Source organism: Cygnus olor, chromosome 13 (assembly GCF_009769625.2).
Source record: "Cygnus olor isolate bCygOlo1 chromosome 13, bCygOlo1.pri.v2, whole genome shotgun sequence".
In the NCBI taxonomy this organism is placed as follows: Eukaryota; Metazoa; Chordata; class Aves; order Anseriformes; family Anatidae; genus Cygnus; species Cygnus olor.
In genome coordinates this window covers 10,218,835-10,235,722 of record NC_049181.1, presented here as the reverse complement: position 1 = coordinate 10,235,722, position 16,888 = coordinate 10,218,835, and the positions used below count along the sequence as shown (strand labels likewise).

Here is a 16,888-nt window from a genome sequence, read left to right as displayed (position 1 = left end):
TCAGATCCCTAGGCCTGTCTGTGGGGAGGGGAGATGGTTAACGGGTGCATGCTGCAGGTACAGAGAAGTGCTTGAGTCTACATGGACACCAACTAGAGGGGCCTTTGATCATCAGGACTGAATAGGTGTGTAGGGGCCACCCTCTGCTTATAAATCCCAGTGGGATGTGCCTGGAAGCTAGCTGCTTTCTTTTCTCCTTTGCCTGTGCTGTAGTGAGCTACTGGAGAGGTCTGGCAGTGGACAGAGACCTGTTCGGTCCTGGCCTGCTTTACCTCAACTGCCTCTGGGTCAGGGGGGTGGAAGACTTCCAGCTGGGAGCCAATACCCAGCCTGAGATAAAACACCAGCCATGGTGATGTTTCAGCACACGTTTATTGCTGCTCATTGTTTCCCTGCAGTGGATCAGAACAAAGGTCCCTATTGCACATCAACAGATCTTATTTTTGGCATCCTTAAAACAAAAAAAAGATTGCACAAGACTTGTTAGCCCCCTTCCCCTAGCTGACTGCTGAACACACAATATTCTTGCATGGAGGTGATGGCTGTGGTTTGCCCAGGAGCCACAACCGTGCTTCCTGGGCATGGTGGGGCTGGCGTGTCAGTACACTCCAGCTTCAGAAGGAACAAACCCCTTTGTGAAGGTGGCTTTTAGGTTAGCATACAGTGTGCAAGACACCCGGGACTGGAAAACATGCCTGGATGATCTCTTCAGAGACGCTGCGTTTCTACTGCATGCAACGGATACTTGTGGCTGGATCTAATTTACCCATTGAACTGTCCCTCTGGGCTTTGGTCCGTAGGACTTGCTCAACTGTTGCTGAGTTTTTCTGGCCAGCCAGTAACAATCCAAGCTGCACAGTGAGGAATTAATGCAGGGAATTTTTACAACTACAGTTGCACAGGGTGAAACAGAAAACCCAAACCTCAGAATGCAGGCATGAGACCTGCCTCAGGATGGCACGTTCTGTGCCTCCTTTGCCAAATCCACACTTGCTTTTTTCTGGCTTTACTGGTTTGTGAGGGGAAACCCTTGGACTTAAGCACCCTCTTGTGGTCTGAGAAGCCTCCCAAGCTGTGGGCTTAAGGACACCATCCAGGCTTTCAAGGTCTTTGGTGCAGTGTGTGCTCCTGCAGTTGTAGGGGACACCTGCCTGGAAGGCCCCTGCTATACCACTTCCCTCGGGGCTGACGCAGAGAACAAGACAGGCTGGGTGCTGCAGGATTGTGCTTTCCCTCACCGGGTGAGGCAGGGGGCTGTGCACTGAGCTGTCGGGATGCCGTGGGCTCTGCTGCAGCCCCTGACTTGGCACCCATTTCAGTGCAGCGGGAGGTGGCTGTCCTTCGGGCAGCCTCTGACCTGCATTCCCTGGCAGTGGCACTCTGGAGACCCTGTGTGTGTCGACCAATTGAGACTGGGTCCGTGGAGCAGCAGAGGAAGGGACTTGTGCTGGGTGTGGATCAGGGGAAGCTGAGGAGGAGGTTTCTCTGCTGCGGGATGGGTTGATGGGAAGCGGTGGGGGCTGGAAGCCCTCTCAGTAAACCCAGGAGACGGGCACCCACTGTGGAGAGCTGCAGGCCTGCTCAAAGGCTTCCTCCAGCAGCTTGAGGCTTTCCTCCACTCCATTGTTGACTATTGAGAGGTCAAAATAGTGTGCGTATCGGCTCCGGATGCTCTCTGAATCCTTACGGAGTTGCTGCAACGCCTCTGACTGCAAGAAACAGGAGAGCACACTCAGAAGGCTGAGGAGGAGGGGGATTTCACAGCCCATCCCAACAGGCAAGCTCTGTCCCATCCCCAAAACAACTCAAGCTGTTGCCAACTTGAGCACAGAGCAGTTATCAGGCCAGGAGAGCTGTTGTGCAGTCTCATGGGAGCATCAGTGGATTTTTGTTAGACATTTATGCAGTGCTGGCAGCATCAGGTTACCTGCCAGAGTGAGGTCAGCTCTGCTTAGCCCTGTATTCATCTTTAAAGTGCCTTGTGGCAGCTTCCCAGGATGAGAAGGTTTGCCTAGCAGCGGGCTGCTCATTGCTGCAGCTACCCAGCTTGAGGCCTGGGGCTGATTTAAAAGCAGGCTCTCTGCAAGACGATCCCTACCCGCTGGCCTGTAACCAGAACAGCATGGGCTGACAACCCTACCAGCCTCCCCGTCACACTGCTGTCTCTTCCTCCAGACTCTAACTGGGCAACGAGCACCTTTCTCCAGCGCAGCCTGTGCTGTGAAAAAGGACCCGCGTGCAGGTAAGCGTGAGTCCCAGGGGGCTGCTTGCAGCGTTGGGGCTGGACCATCCCACTGGTGCTCACAGACCCCTGCCTGCAGGCAGCCCCAAAAGCAGAGGGTGCTCAGCCTGGCCCAGCACTGTTGGCAGCCCCTCGTCTCCTCCACACCCGCAGCCATTAGGGTCACCCCAGGAGCGCTGAAATTGAGCTGGAGCTGGGAAATTGAGCTGGAGCCTGAAATGCTTGCATCCCTCTGCTTCTGCACAGAGGGGTGCTGCTCAGCAGTTATCAAAGCGGGGCGAGGGAAGAACACTGAGCAGTTTGCCTGGGTCACACGAGCTCTGCTAGGTGACATTTTGGTTCCTACTCCTGGAGTAAGCAGTTACCTGAGCTGCGGCAGCTGGCTATATATAGTGCCTGCATCAGCAGGGCTGGCCCTGCCCACTGCGGCAGGGATTAGTGCCGCTGTGCCTGGAGGCAGCGCAGCTGATGGGGCATAGGATGGGGGAGCGGGCTGCCACGCTGCCTTCCTGCCCTGCCACCCCCAGCGTGCAGGTCTGGCTGTGTAATACTCCGCACGTTAACGCCTGTGCCTCCCAGTGCCTGTGCGATGCTACAGAAATATCCCCCTGCAGCCTGCTGTAAGCTTTACAACCCCCAGCTAACGGTCTGGGCTGGTCCAGCCTCGGAGAGGTGCTCCGGGCTGGCTGCGAGTCAGGAGGAGCACAGCTCTGCGGGTTTTCCTTTTCTCCCACCGCTCCCCATCTCCCTGTGGTTAGGTTAGCCCTGGGGGAGCTGCAGGCAGTGGCACGGCAGGGAGGCAGAGCTGCTCTCTGTCTCTGGGAACCAGGCACGCAGCCGCCAGCCTTGGGGTGCTCAGCACCGGGTGAGTTAACTGCAGCATCAGTGCTGCTTGGTCCTAATTTTGGAGGGATGAGCACAACGAGCTGAAGAATGAAACGCTGCTGTTTGCGTGCCCAATTTGCATAGCTGATGGCAGGAGAAGTGTTCCAGCTCTGCAGCACTGCTGCAGCTGGAGCCGGTGCTGGGCTGTGCACCCAGCTACGTGTTAGTGGCTCGTTGTGCTGCAGGGCCAATGCTGGCTGGGGTCTGTATGTGGGAGTCAGCCTAAGGCTGCAGGAATCCCTCATTCCTGTTCCTTGGGTCTGGGCTGATGAAGTCTCCCTGCTTCCCTGGACCACAAGGAAGATGATGATCCTCGTTACGGAGCAGGGAGGAGAGCCCCCGGCTGCCACAAGGTTTCTGCCCCCAGGGGCCATGGGCTCCTCACCACCCCCTGCCCAAGGAGGGGAAACTGCAACTGCCACCGAGCCACCCACCTCCTCTGCCTTGTCTGTCGGGGCGATGAAGACTATGAACGGGGAGAGCTCTGCCGTGCGGACAATCTTCAGGGTCTGTGGAGAGAGCAGCGTGTGGTTACCAGGACGCAGTGGTGCCTGTGATGCAGCGGTGGACAGCCATCCCCGTCCCTGCAGAGCACCCTGCTCTGGGCTGGCTGTTGGACGTCGCTCCGTGAAGCAGCACCCACACGCCTGGTGTCTGACAGGGGAGAGGGTCCCTGTCCCAGCCAGGCACGTGCTGTACCCACATCTCAGGAATGGAAATGCCACCCCCGATGCTCCCCGGCTTTTTGCCGTTGCTTGGGGAAGGCTGTGATGGTCGCACCCAGCACAAGGGTAGTCCAATGCATGGCAATCCCCGTCCTGCCCCCCTGCTCCCTACCTGGGGCTCAATGTCCAAAATAGCGACTTTGTCCTGCTGGTGGATCTTGTGCACTGTTTCAAACTTGGTGCCAAACATATTTCCCTGGTAGCTTCCAAACTCCAGGAACTCGTTGGCTGAGATGTCCCGGGTCATCTCCTCAGTGGAGACGAAGTAGTAGTCCTTCCCGTCCACCTCGTTCTTCTTCTGGGGCCGCGTAGTGTCTGCGGGGAGAGGGAAATGCCCGACGCTTCAGATGGGTGCTGACCCCAGAAGGTCTGGGAAACTGACCTGGGGGGTTTGCGGTCCCTTTCTGAGCATGGGGCTAGGGCAAGGAAGAGCACAGAAGACCTGTGTACCTCCCATCTCATCTGCTGCCAGAAGGTCCTGACCCCACTGCCTTGAGGAGGAGGTGAGGAAACGTTCCACAACAGGTGCCAAGGCAGGGCTGCATGCCCCTCACCCTGGTGGGTTACTTACGTGGAGCTGGGTACATGAACTTCTCGGGGTTGTTGCTGAGCAGAGCGTTCTTGATGTGGCTACGACCCACTCCGCTGGCTCCTGCGGGGAAGGAGAGATGGACGCTGGAGCTGGGCTCAGGAGGAGCCAGGGCCCCTCTGCAGCTCCACGTCTAAGGGATGGTGCCAACACTCCCAGGACCCGCTTTCTGAGCAGGTCTGTGGTGTTCTCCAGCCTGGAGGAGGCTCTCCCTGCATTAGGTGCTCTTGCCTCCAGCCCCATCTGGGGACAGGATGGGTGCCTGCAGGCTGGGCTGTGAGCTGCCAAGTCTGTGAGCATTACCAGCTGCACCCCCGGCATGGGGGTGCTCACTTTGGTGCAGCTGCACAGACCAGAACGATATTTAAGAGCAAGAAACTCTCCTGAATCCACTCCACCCCAGCGCTGCAGTGCAGGTGGCAGCGCACATGCAGATGTCAGCCTGCTTGGGGACTGCTGCAGGCAGAGGAAACGGTCCCCAGAGCTTACAAACTTTGAAGGGCAGCGCTGCCCCAGCCCACGTTCAGCCCCAGCTCCCCATGGCCCCCAGCATGTGCAGCCCCCGCGCTGAGTAGGACGGCTGGGGCAGGGCCTACCGATGAGCACCAGTGTCTTCCTCTTGAAAGCGGGCAGCCTCACCACCTCCTCGTAGGAAACCACGTCCAGCTGGTCAAAAACTGGAGCGGAAGAGAAACAAGACAGTAATTAGAGCTGGCTTGGCTACAACAGCAGGGCTGTGTGTGTCGGAGTAAAGCCAGATCCTCTGGCAAAGTGAGGGGAGTGATCACGATGGGGCTGTGAGCTTCCCCCGGCGTGGCTGGTCTGGGAAAAGAGCACCGGCCTCACTGCAACGGGTACGTGGGGTGTGGAGCAGTAGTCTCTGCAGAAGCTAAAGTATTTCTGCCCAGAACAGTAGGACCCAGGAGCCGGGTGAGGAGGCAGCGGGAAGCTGCAGAGAGCTTGTTGCTCGGGGAGCTTTATTTATCTTGCTGATTTATGGCCCTGTTTGTTGTTGCTCGGAGCTACAGGTCGGGCTAGGAGCCAGCACGTCCTCAGCCCACTGCCGCTGCTGGCCCAGGGCAGGCCGAGCACAGGTTAGCTCAGGGTTTACACAAGCAGCTGACAGGCACGCTCCGTGTCCCAACAGGACACTGACCTGGGGGTTTTGTGGTCCCTTTTTGCTGTGACTGCTTCCCGAGGGCTGAGCAGCAGCAAGGCCAGCATTTGCCCTGCGTTCGACAGCCTGCAGAGCTTGGGGGCCCAGGAGCCCAGTGCTCACACTTACTTGAGCTGTGCTTGGCCAGGTATTTATCTTTGCACTTCTTTTTCTTCCCAAAGGGGCTGCAGCTCGGGGCTTCACTCTGACTGGACTGGGTGGTGCTTGCCACACGCCTGCCGAGAGAGGAGGACACCACTGAGGCCCAGCTGCCACCCCGAGGACCACTGGGATCGTCCCTCAGACACGTGAGGGCAGTGGGGTGACTGCTGAGGCAGGTAAAGACCCACCCTGGGGTCTCACCCTTCTTCTCCTGCCAGCACATACCCAACACTCGCCATGCACAGCAGCTCTGTGCCCCAGGCACAGCCGTGAGATGAGGATGTGGCTCCCAGCCCCATGACCATGTCCATCCCCAGCCACGTGCCCAGACTGGGGTTCCCTGACCAGGGACCTACCACTCCTGGAGCTCTGGGGAAGGGATGAGCCCCGCTGACTCAGTGCCGGAGCCCTCCACACGGCCCTGCCACCAGTTGCTGTCATCCTTGTTGATGATCTGAATCACGTCGCCGGTCTGGAACTTCAGCCCCGCTTCCTTGCAGGGGATCAGGCTGTCTTTTTTGGGATCATAGTCAAACTGCGCCCTCATGAACATCTGAAAGAGAGAAAGGGCCGCAGTTGGCATGGCTGTGCCGGGCAGCTGAGCTTGGCCATATGCAGCTCCCAGCCCCACGCTGCATCTCCTGGCAGCAACTGTGCAGCTGCTGAAGGACTGCTGCCCCTGCGCAGCACTGCGTGCCCTGTGGGGGCTGCCCAGCCCCTGGGCAGTGCTGGTGAGAAGCCAGCCAGGAGCAAGCAGGGCAGGCACGGGGCCTTCAGCTGGCCATGAGCACAGTGTCCTGTCTGACCCTGCCCGGACTATCCCGGCCTCTTCAGCATCAGCTACTCCTGCAGCATTGCTTTCATCACAGCTGTGACTGGAAATGCATTTCTGCTTCTTCCCAGGCCTCTGTGCCACCCTGCCTTGGGGCTGGGGAAGCTCTAGGAGACAGGAGGGCATGAGAACATGGCCTTTATCTGTCCTTTATCCGTCCCTCCTGCTCCCAGCCCAGCCCCACTGACTGCCCCCTCACAGCCCCCTGAAGCCAGTGGGCAGCCAGGCACCCCCGGGCTCTCACTGCCCCCAGGCTCCTTTGCAAGGCCAGCAGCGGAACAGCACGAGGGTCTCACACGGGCCTTGTTTTGCAGGAAGGCCGTTCAGGAAGAACAGACCGTCAGAGAGCAACAGGACGGATGGCAGCCACCTCTCCCTGGGAGGAAGGCACAGCACACACATGCACCGAGAACCGACACTTGTTCTTGATGCCTGGATGAACGCTTTCTTGTCTGAAATGCTGCTGCTGTTTGCCTCTGGCCAGTGAGACCAGGAGTAGGGTGGGGGAAAGGCCGAGGCAGGGTACGGAGAGGGAAGGGCAGTGCTTAGGGAATAAAGTAAGGCTCTGGCTAAGCACAAATGTTACCTCAGGATGTGCTGGGTGCCATGCACCAACCCCAGGAGAGCAGAGGGCCCTTACCCATGGTGTGCCCCTAGCAGGAGGTCCTTCTGCAGGGACAACAGCACTACTGGGCCCAGCCTCATGTCTGTGCTAATGCAGGCTTTCCCTGAGCATGATGGCATTTGCGTGTCCCAGAAATGCAGCACATAGCAACTGGGCAAAGGGATCCACACTGGGTGATGCCTCTGCCCCATCCTCAGATGTGATAGGTCTGGAACATCATCCTCCCTGGGTAGGGCAGACCGTGCTGTCCTTATTCCTCATCAAAACAATTTCCCCACAGCATGTCCTCCAGCAGCGCTGCTGTGACCTGCCAGAAGCACGGGGCCAGCAGGACACAAACACGGTTCCCTTGCTGCCAGGAAAGCAGAGCACCCGGATCAAGCTGCACCACGAGACCTCTCACGAAGGAACACAACAAACACGGAATATCCTTCCAGGGTCCAGCCACCTGCTCAGGACCAACACTTGCTTTGAAACCGCCCTGCAGTGCCAGGAAGGTGGGCATCGACACAAACACAGAAGGGACACACAGCAGGCACTGCCCAGGCACCTGCCTGGAGCCCTCTTCTCCCACAGTCCTGGTGCCCTGAGCCGGGCATAGCCAGGTCCCTCCACTTTTGGAAAGACCCCACCAACTGTCACCCCCAGACAGCTCCAGACATTACCCGAGGACTGCAAAGGGCCAGCTCTCGGCGCAGATTATTTGCCAGCCCCCTTTCTGGGACTGGAAGCTCAGGCACCGAGCAGGCTCCAGCAGAAAGAGCCTCGGTATTTAAGGTCAAAAGTCTGCAGTGTGTTGGGGTTGGAGGTGACCCTGAGAGACCCGAGCACTCGGTGTTTCTCACTAGGATCCTCCCAAGCAGAACTGCCACGAGAGGCCCTCGGCTGGCCTCGTGGTGGCCAGCTGCCAGGCTGCGGGGCCAGCCCGGGCTGGGCGCTGCTTTTGCCCAGGGCATCGTGGTGCTGGGATCTGCACCACCCCGCCTGTCACGCCGTGAACTGAAGGGGATCGTGGGGACAGAGGAGGTGAAACAAAACCAGGAGTTACTCTGCTCTCAGCAGGGGACTGCGACAAGCAGAGACCTGGGCACCTCAGGAGCTGTTGGTCCCGGGAGCCTGGTCGCATCGAGAGGAGGACAACTGCTGCTGCTGGGAAGGAGTTTGTCCTTGTGCCCTTCCCTGAGCCCAGAGCCAGCCTCCAGTGGTTTGTCCTTTTTCTCAAAGGTAACTTCTCCCCTGGCGCTGAGCTGGCCTGGCCGATTGGAGCTGGCTCGGTCAGGCCGGGGGGGGTGGACAGCAGGAAAGGGGAGACAGGGCCAGCACTTAATAAACAAACACGTGCAAGGTTTGTTGAGCTGGAATGAGGGCCGCACGGGCTGAGAGAGAGATGGGTTGATTTTCACTCACCACCATATTCAGAAACTTCACCTCCTCTGCATAAGGGACTACTGGTGAAAGGAAGGAGGGGGGCACAGGTTCCCCGAGTCCGTCCCAGAGCCATCCGTGAGCTGGGGGTCCTGCCCCCACCTCTCCCAAGCCCCTCTCCCACTCCCGCCTGCCCACAACGAAGGGGCTGTGCTGGGGTCAGCTCCAGCACCGAGAGCAGGTCAGTGTACCAGCCACCGTGCACAGACATCCTCCCAGAGGAGCCAGCCCTCCCCGTTACCCTGAGCATTTCGGCCAAAGCAGGACCCCAAAGGCAAAGCCAGCCAAGTGCCCATGCTGAGCGCAGGCATGCACCCACCGGAGCATGTCACCCCCTGCCACAGCGTGTCACCCCCTGCCTGGCAGTGGCAGCAGGAGCTGCCTTCCTCTCCCCCACTGCTTCCTTCCTCCCACTCGCTCACGGGCAGAGCTGCTCAGCAGTGCTGGCGGCACCTGGAGCTGCGTCGCCCTCCGTGCAGCTGATGCACCAGCCACCAGTAACGGCACGGCACGGCTGAGAGCCCCGTGCTGCACCTGGAGGCGCTGCCGTGAGCTGTAACGGGGACGTGGCTGCAAGGCTCTGTAACGGCAAGGCCTGAAGGCGGGCAGGAAACTCTTGGGCTTTCTGGTGCACACACACTGCTGCTTTCGCATCGCCAAAGACTGCGCACAAGTAGGTCTGTGGCTGGGGAAACCCAGGCCCATGTTCCTGCATACGCATCAGGTTAACTCATCTGCAGTGATGTAAGCACAGGGCAGCTCCCTTCACCCTCCAGCAGCTCAGTTACGGTAAGGGGGCAGCCAGACCCCTATCCTTCCCCAGGTCTCTCCCCAGCGTTGGTCCCTGGTGGTTTGCTCTGGTCCCACCCAGCCCCAGAGCCATGTCACAACACAGCCCGCACTTACCTGGAGAGCAGGGAGGCGGCTTTGCTGGTTGGGAATGACTTTTATTGAGACCATGCCCTGGGTTTCTTTCTAGTGAAGAAAGGAAGGGGAGAAAAAAAAGTTGGAGTAGGTGGACCTGGAGGCAGCCAGACAGCAGCAACCTGTGCAGGGAGCGAGGGCCCACAGAGGAAAGGCTCCTGTGTGCTCCCAGCTGTGCTGTGATGTGGGGAGGCCAGAGCCCAGGCAGAAATGGCTCTGCTGGGGATGGGCTAAGAGCTGTAGCAGCATAGCTTTGCCATGCTTATTCCACACCCAAGGGGGGCCACCGACACCCCCACAAGGAGCTGGCTGTGGGCACTGCCCAGCATCACCAGAATGAGCACGGAGATATGCACCATCTCCAGCCCAGCTGTCCCCGGGAGGAGCTCGGGAGGAGCGCCCCGTTTGGCCAGCATATTGGAAATGCTTCCCTCTGTCTGTTCCCTCCATGCTCACCCCTTCTCAACAGACAAAGACAAGCTCCCCCGGCAGCAGAGACCACCGAGGCTATGGACAGAGGCTGGATATTCGGCTGTATGAAGGCACTCTGGCACAGCAGCCCTGGCTCCTGCCACGTCACTGCCACGGGCAGCAGTGTGGTTGGCTCTGGTGTCTAGGAGGGGTTTAACTCTCAGCCAGCACGCACATCCGTAGGCCAAAGGGGTCACTCCTGGGGAACAGCCCCGCCGCACACAGATACCTACCAGCATCTTCTGCAGCTGGTCAACCGAGTGGTTGCTCACGCTCTGCCCATTGATTTCTATGATCTCATCACCCACGTGAAGGGAGCCTGCCAGCAACGGGAGAAACATGAAAATGCAGGAGCAGACAAAAGGCACCCATCAGACCCAAGCTAGGCAGCTCCAGCAGCCTCCTGAGCCCTGGTGCAAGCTGTGCCCCGGGCACCGTGGTGTTTGCCTAGGCAGTGCTTGTGGAGCCACAGGTCACCTAACCCCGAGGCACAAGGGGAATGAATTCCACCCCCTCTGCCCAACGCATACACTTCGTCCACGCTGAAGGTTATCAGGTTACTTTCCACTTTGTGTCTTTCACTGCTTTAGACTGGTCCAAGCACCCGTTCCAGAGTTATTTAAACCCAACCCCAAGTACCTTACTTGAAGCCAAGCGACAGCCTCTTTACAAAGCCCTTGAACACCAGCTTTCTCGACTTTGTGTGTTTTAACTTTATATATCCAGCCAGATTACAGCCTCAGATATACTGCTATAAATCAGGCTCCGGCAGCATTATTGGAATGGCTTCTGTATTATCTTGGCAGAGGCAAGCTCAGACTTCCCACTTCAACCCCAGACTGGAAAAGGGGCCTCTTCTAAGCATGGAACATCTCATTTCCACACCCCCTTGGCAAGACCCAAAACCACAAAATGGCACCTATTAATTTCTTTTGGCACTTAATTTTGGTTTGCAGAGCCAATCCACAGCAAGCCTGCCCTGCCCGTGCACTTTAGGAACGGGAAGAGCTTCCCCCACAGCCTCTGGGGTACGATCCATCTCTAGTTACAGTCACCCCATCACGAGAGGGAGACAGACGGCTCTCAGGTTCCATTTTGGGAGAGCCCTTCCCCCAGCCCTTCATTTCTCCCTAAAGCCTCCAGTGCATTAACAACATCCCTGCATAGAGATGGGCGAGTCCTGAGTTCCTGACATACTCCTGGTGGAGGAAAGGACACGGATATCCATGCCACGGGGTAAAGCCAGCAGTGCTGGGGCAGGGCAGCCTTATCTCTGCATGGAAAGAAGCCAGCTGCAGTTGTGCATGTGGTGCATGGCCTCTAGGAGGGCCTCGGCTGTCCCTTGCTGTTACCTTGTCTGTGAATCATGCCCCCGTGGAAGATCCTGGCCACCATGCAGCTCTGCTTGTCGTTCAGCTTCAGCGTGATTCCCTGGAAGACAGGAAAATCCGTATCTGCTCTCCGGAGGGGAGAGCTCCCGCGCTCCCAGCAACATCAGCTCCTCTTGGCAAAGGCATCGCCCGCAGGTCCCGGGCAGGAGGCAGCATCCAGCACCCTCTTCTTGTGGCCGAGCAATCTCCTGCTTCCCCCACGGCCAGGCCAACGGCACGGCTCTGCCTGCCCCACCACCCCGCTCGGTGCCACCGGGCTTTGGGATCTTGGCAGCGCTCACCATGGGCTCCTCTGTCACCTTCTCGAACTGCACCAGGCGTATCTTCCGCACCTCGCGGCCGTTGCTGTGGGAGGGACTGCCCAGAGTCGCCGAGCCGTTGGTGTAAATGTCCTCAGTCATGGCGTTCGGGGCCTGGGTGACGGCCTGTCGGGGCAAAACAGAGACCGGGGTTTAGGGGCTCCCCCTGCGTGGGGCTGAGCTACTCCCGTGGTAATGTTCCTGGGTGCAGCAGGGAGGCGAGACCCGTGAGCCGGAGGAGAGGTCAGTAAGAGCAAGGAAAGAAAGAGCGAAACAGCTTCACCCTTGAAGATCAAGATCAGCAGTTTTCCAGCTTGGGTGACACAGGAGGTAAGAAAACTTTGGAAAAGCTGCGGGTACAGAAGCCAAGAGTCCACAGCTGATTGTCTTCTGCAGCAGCAGGTCCCGCACACTACTGATGTGTCGCACCAGCGCTTGGCCCAAAGCTGGCTTGTAGCAGAGCATAAAGCCCAGGGCAGCTTCACGGAGCGGTTTGGGACTCACCCCTGAGGAACAGCAGCAGAACTGGGGCCAGACTCTGCTCTCACTCAGCTCGCAAGCTCAGCGTTTCCTCATCTAGGTCAACGGGCAACCAACACGCTGCAGAGCCACATCCCCATCCAGGCACCGAAGGCAAAGCGCTCCCAAGCCAGCCAGAAGCTCCCTGTTCCCCTCCAGCACCCAGCTACAGGCCAGCTGGGGCCGTTGGCACTGGGAAGAGGATTTCAGCCCTGGGGAAATCTGTTCTTTGTCTGCAGCGGGCGCTGGGGCAGGGGTCCCAGACAGGGACCCCCAGACCCGCCCTGCCACGCGGCGGGGACACTGCAAAGTGAGCTGCCGCCTCCCAGGACTGGCCCCGCAGTGCTGGTGGTGCCCTTGGCTCCCCACCGGCCGTCCCGGCTCTGCTGAGCGAGCGGGTGGGAGGAAGAGGAGGAAGAAGAGAGTGAGCTTCTCCAGCCCTGCCTGAGGCCAAAGTGCCTGTGAGGTGATCTGAGTCAGCACAGATCACGTTTATCTCATTCATGCCTCGGGAAAGCATTACACCACGCAATCCCCGGCTTCAAACCCCCAGGCTCAGCAAAGCCCGGTGACCCAGGACACGGCACAGTCTGCTCCAGGGCTGGGAGTTCCCGTCCCCACCATCCCAGCCAGCTGAGCCTCCTGGCCCTGACCTTTGCTTTTTGCTGAGAGCTGGAGAAAACACCCAGGCCTCGACGCTGACACAGCACCAGTGTCACCCTGGTGACTCCTGGAGAGCAAGCCCGGTCACCACAGACTCACTGCAGTGCCTCAGGAGGGCTCCAGTCACTCGATGGCAGCTCTGAACCCAGCAGGGTCCTCTGGGGACCCCGGCAGCCCCAAGGCGACTGCACCAAGCGGTCAGTGCTTGGGGATGGGGAAATGCCAAGCTCGTGATGGGGAGCTGGGGACAGCACGTGCCAGCTCCGGTGCTGAGCAGCGGGGAACTGGATGCAGGAGACGCACAGCTCCCGCTCGGTGCATGCGAGCCGTCTGGCCGCGTCGCCTTCCCTGAACCCTCCCAGCAGCCGTCACGCTCCTGGCCAGCTTGGCCCGTGACCTCTGGAGGCTCTGGAGCGGTGCTGGCAGGGGGCCAGCTCCCGCTACGTACGCACGGCTCCGCAGGAAACATCTGTGCCTGCATGCTGCCAGCAGCCGGCCCCGCGGCCACCAACAGCTCCGCACAGCCCCGGGGCTCGGCTGCTTCTGCAGCCAGGGCGAGGAGGTTCAGGGCTGAACCGCACAGCGGTGGAGGACCCCGGGGCCTGGCACCCTGCCCCACGGTCAGCAACGCCCACCGGGGTGGCTCCTGCTGCTGCGCTGGGCTGCACGCCACCGGGGAAATCAAACATTAACCGGGCAGCTCGTTTACAGGCGGCTGAAGCAGCACTTGGGGAAGCGGCACCCTGGTGCAAAGGGCACGCTTGGTGGTCTGGTTCCTGGGCTCTCCTTGCCGTCCTCACCAAGGGACTTCGATATCGGGTGGCCTTGGAAGCGCACGTGGAGAGCACATGGAGACAGGTCGGGTGCTGCTGGCTTTGCCAAGCGGGCCCCCAGAGCACAGCAGCTCAGACAGATGCAGGAGGGCAGAGGAAGCCCAGCGCCAGGATCCCCTGGGATTGCCCTCCCGGCACAGCGGGGAGACACACTCCACCAGCCATGGCGAGCAGCAAAACCCCAGCTCCCTCCAGTAACCATCACCCCTCATCTGGTCGTAATCCCTGTGGGCGTGCATGGGGAGGCTGGCAGAGGTGTGTCCTTGCCCTGGGGTGGCTCAACCCCATCCTGTGAGCACAGAGCAGAGGGAGCCCTGAAACACGCTCTCGCCATGGGGTGGGGAAGAGCATCCCAACTGGAGGCACGGCCGGCTCCTTCCCTGCCAGCATCTGTCAGTGCCAGGGAATGAGCAAGGACGGGGCCGTGCCAGCTGGCACACCCAGCATGGCTTCAGAGCCATCCAAACGTCCTGCCCCATTGTCCCCACAGCAAGCCTGGGCATCGCCCTGCCCGCAGCCCTCCCCAGCCCATCTCCTGCATGTCCAGGTGCTGCCTGGACCTTTCTGCAGGGACATCTGCTCCCCTGCTCGGTGCAGAGATGTCCTGGCCCAGCAGCCTCTCTTCCTGCCCTTGAGCATCACCGCCATGCAGCAGTTGTGTGCACTGGGGTCTCAGTACAGCTTAAAAAAAAAAAAACAAACAAAAACATCAATATGTAAAAACAAAAGCAAACTAGCAGAAAAAAAAAAAAAAGCATGGCTGTTGCTTTCAGGCCACACAGGCTGGGTAGCAGTGGTCATGTGGCCATTTAGAAGTAATTCATCCTGCCTCCTGCCCGAGGCTACTCCCTGCTCAGGTCTACAATCACATGAGCAACCTCACTCAAGACCTCTTCCAGCAATATGATCCAAGTTTAAAAAAAAAAAAAAAAAAAAAGAAAAAAGGATTTAAACCAAACAGGATTACACCGCTGAAACCAGAAATAGGCACAGCTATGCCACCAGGTCACAGGAGGAAGGGGAACAGAGAAGTAGGAGAGACAAAGGACACAAGTGGCTGGGGGACCAGTGCATGCCGCCAGCTCTGTGTGCCCTCACGCTGACTCCAGCTCACTGGGAACTGAGATTGAATAGGCTTAGATTTCCTAGGGAGCCCAGTCGGTTTTGCTGAGGCATCATTTTCCCTCAAGGAAAGGCTGATGCAGCCTTCCAGATGTGTTTGCGAAGCCTGTCACCTCCAAGGACAGCCAGTAACACCATGACACCGATGGAGCAGATCCTGTGAGGTGGCCCAGCCGCTCCATTCCCCACCTTCAAAATGGCTTTTTCCCTGCGGCCGCTATGGACTGGAACAGCACAAAATAGGTTTAAGATTAAAGAGCTGAAAACAACCCTATCCACGTCATTTTGGTCAAACCCAGTTGTTTTGCTCTGCTCTCAACTATCAGTTTCGCCCGTGGCCATTTCAGAAGTGGGGACCGCAGCCTTGGCCTGCGCTGGAGCTGGCACTGGTTTGGTGCCACGAGACGCTCCCTGGGGACGACACGCCACCCCCTCCACACCCCAGCTCGAAAAAGTGCCCTTCTCCTCACCACCAGCCTCCCAGGGCTCAGATTTGCCCATTTTACAGCCGGGGAACTGAGTCACGGCCAATAAGGTGGCACGTCCAAGGTCACCCTGCAAGCCAGGAGCACTGCTGGCAGTAATGCCCACACCTCCTTGGCAAATCTGTATTTGCCAGTGAGGAGATAAGGGAAAGCCAGGAAGGCACGTGGTGGGGCCAAAGGGGAGAGGGCAGCGGTCTGCCTCACTTCTGCTTGTTTTCTAGCAATGACTCTGCTTCCACTTGTGAGGCTTTGCGCGCCCTGCCACCATGGGAGGAGTGCGGCGCGGCGCTTCCCAGAGCGAGGTTCTGCCGGGGGCAGCAGGGAAGAGGAACCTCAGCTGCTCTGTCTGATTTGGGCTGGGAAGCAGGAGCCAGAACCTCTCCGGAGAGCTGCTGCGATGTCCCTGCCACTCCGCAGAGAGCCACCGTGGGCATGGCCAGTGCTGTCCATGCCTGCTCATGCTGCAGGGACGAGCACACAACCGACGGGCAAGCTCAGGACACATAAACCAGTTGGGTGCTAGCCCTACAGAGCACCTCTCAAAAGGCCCCATGCAAACCCCAGTTTGTCATCTCTCTCTTTATCCCTGCCGACATCAAGCCACCGTGACACCAGGGAGCCGCAGGCCAGCTCCTACATTTTCCACGCCGCGCTGCCTTTGGTGATTTATCCCCGCTCCGCATGCGGCCAGGCAAGCGGAGGGATGGGAGAGCTCCTCGCAGCAGCTGCCCGATCCAAAGGCTTTTTTTGTTTTTGAAGCACTCTGCCAGGGTCGAGCCATAAAAAAACGTACAAACCACCGGCGGGGGCCAGACCCGACAAGCCTCTAGTGGATGATGCTCCAGCGTCCGCCAGGCTGGGCCAAGGGCAGCACCCGGGGGGAAATTTCCTCCCTGCAAGGAAGCCCCAGCCCCAGACACACGCGTGCCAGGACTCGGGGGGGGGTGGGGGGGGCGAGAAGCTCTGCCGGGAGAAAAGCAGCAGCTGCTGGGCACGGACCGCTGACCTTCTCCCCGCCCGCACCCGGGCTACCCCAAACGGCACGGCCGGGCAGGGAGCCCTCGCAGCACAGCGGGCGGTGCGGCGGGGCCGCGTGTGCCCCAGACCCCGCCGGGCAGCCGAGGGGCCGCCACCCGGTACCGCTGCGGGACCGTGCCAGGGCAGGGGCCGTGCCGAGCCGTGCCGGGGTTTAGCAGGGGCTCACCTCGGGCTTGGCCCGGTTCTGCAGCAGGTGCTCCAGGTAGAGGTCGGAGAGCGCCGTCCTCATGCTCCCGCCGCCGCCGCCGCCGCCTCCGCCGCGGCCCGACTTGAGCGTCATGCCGCCGCCCCGCCGCGCCGCCAGCAGCCGCAGCCGGTTCCGCTGGCTCCAGCAGAGCGGCCCGGCCCCGGCCCCGGCCCCGGCCCCGGCCCCGGCCCCGCCGCACCAGCCGGCCTCCAGCACCGCCGCGGGCTGCCCGCACGCTCCGCTCGTGCCGGGGCGGGGCGGGGAGGGGAGGGGAGGGGAGGCCGGGCTGGCGGGGCCGCGCCGGGCGGAGCCCCG

General features: G+C 59.7%; 1 protein-coding gene across 1 annotated transcript; it reads right to left on the bottom strand.

Annotated features, from left to right (window-relative positions):
• Positions 1–353: 353 nt before the first annotated feature.
• Positions 354–16,813, bottom strand: MPP1 (membrane palmitoylated protein 1). Its single transcript, XM_040572170.1, has 12 exons — positions 16,553–16,813; positions 11,709–11,852; positions 11,389–11,467; positions 10,270–10,355; positions 9,548–9,616; positions 6,116–6,312; positions 5,727–5,833; positions 5,038–5,118; positions 4,424–4,504; positions 3,965–4,167; positions 3,562–3,636; positions 354–1,709 (listed from the first exon to the last, which is right to left on the bottom strand). The coding sequence occupies exons 1-12, from the start codon at positions 16,664–16,666 to the stop codon at positions 1,533–1,535; spliced, it is 1,413 nt and encodes a 470-aa protein (XP_040428104.1). The 5' UTR covers positions 16,667–16,813; the 3' UTR covers positions 354–1,532.
• Positions 16,814–16,888: the final 75 nt, after the last annotated feature.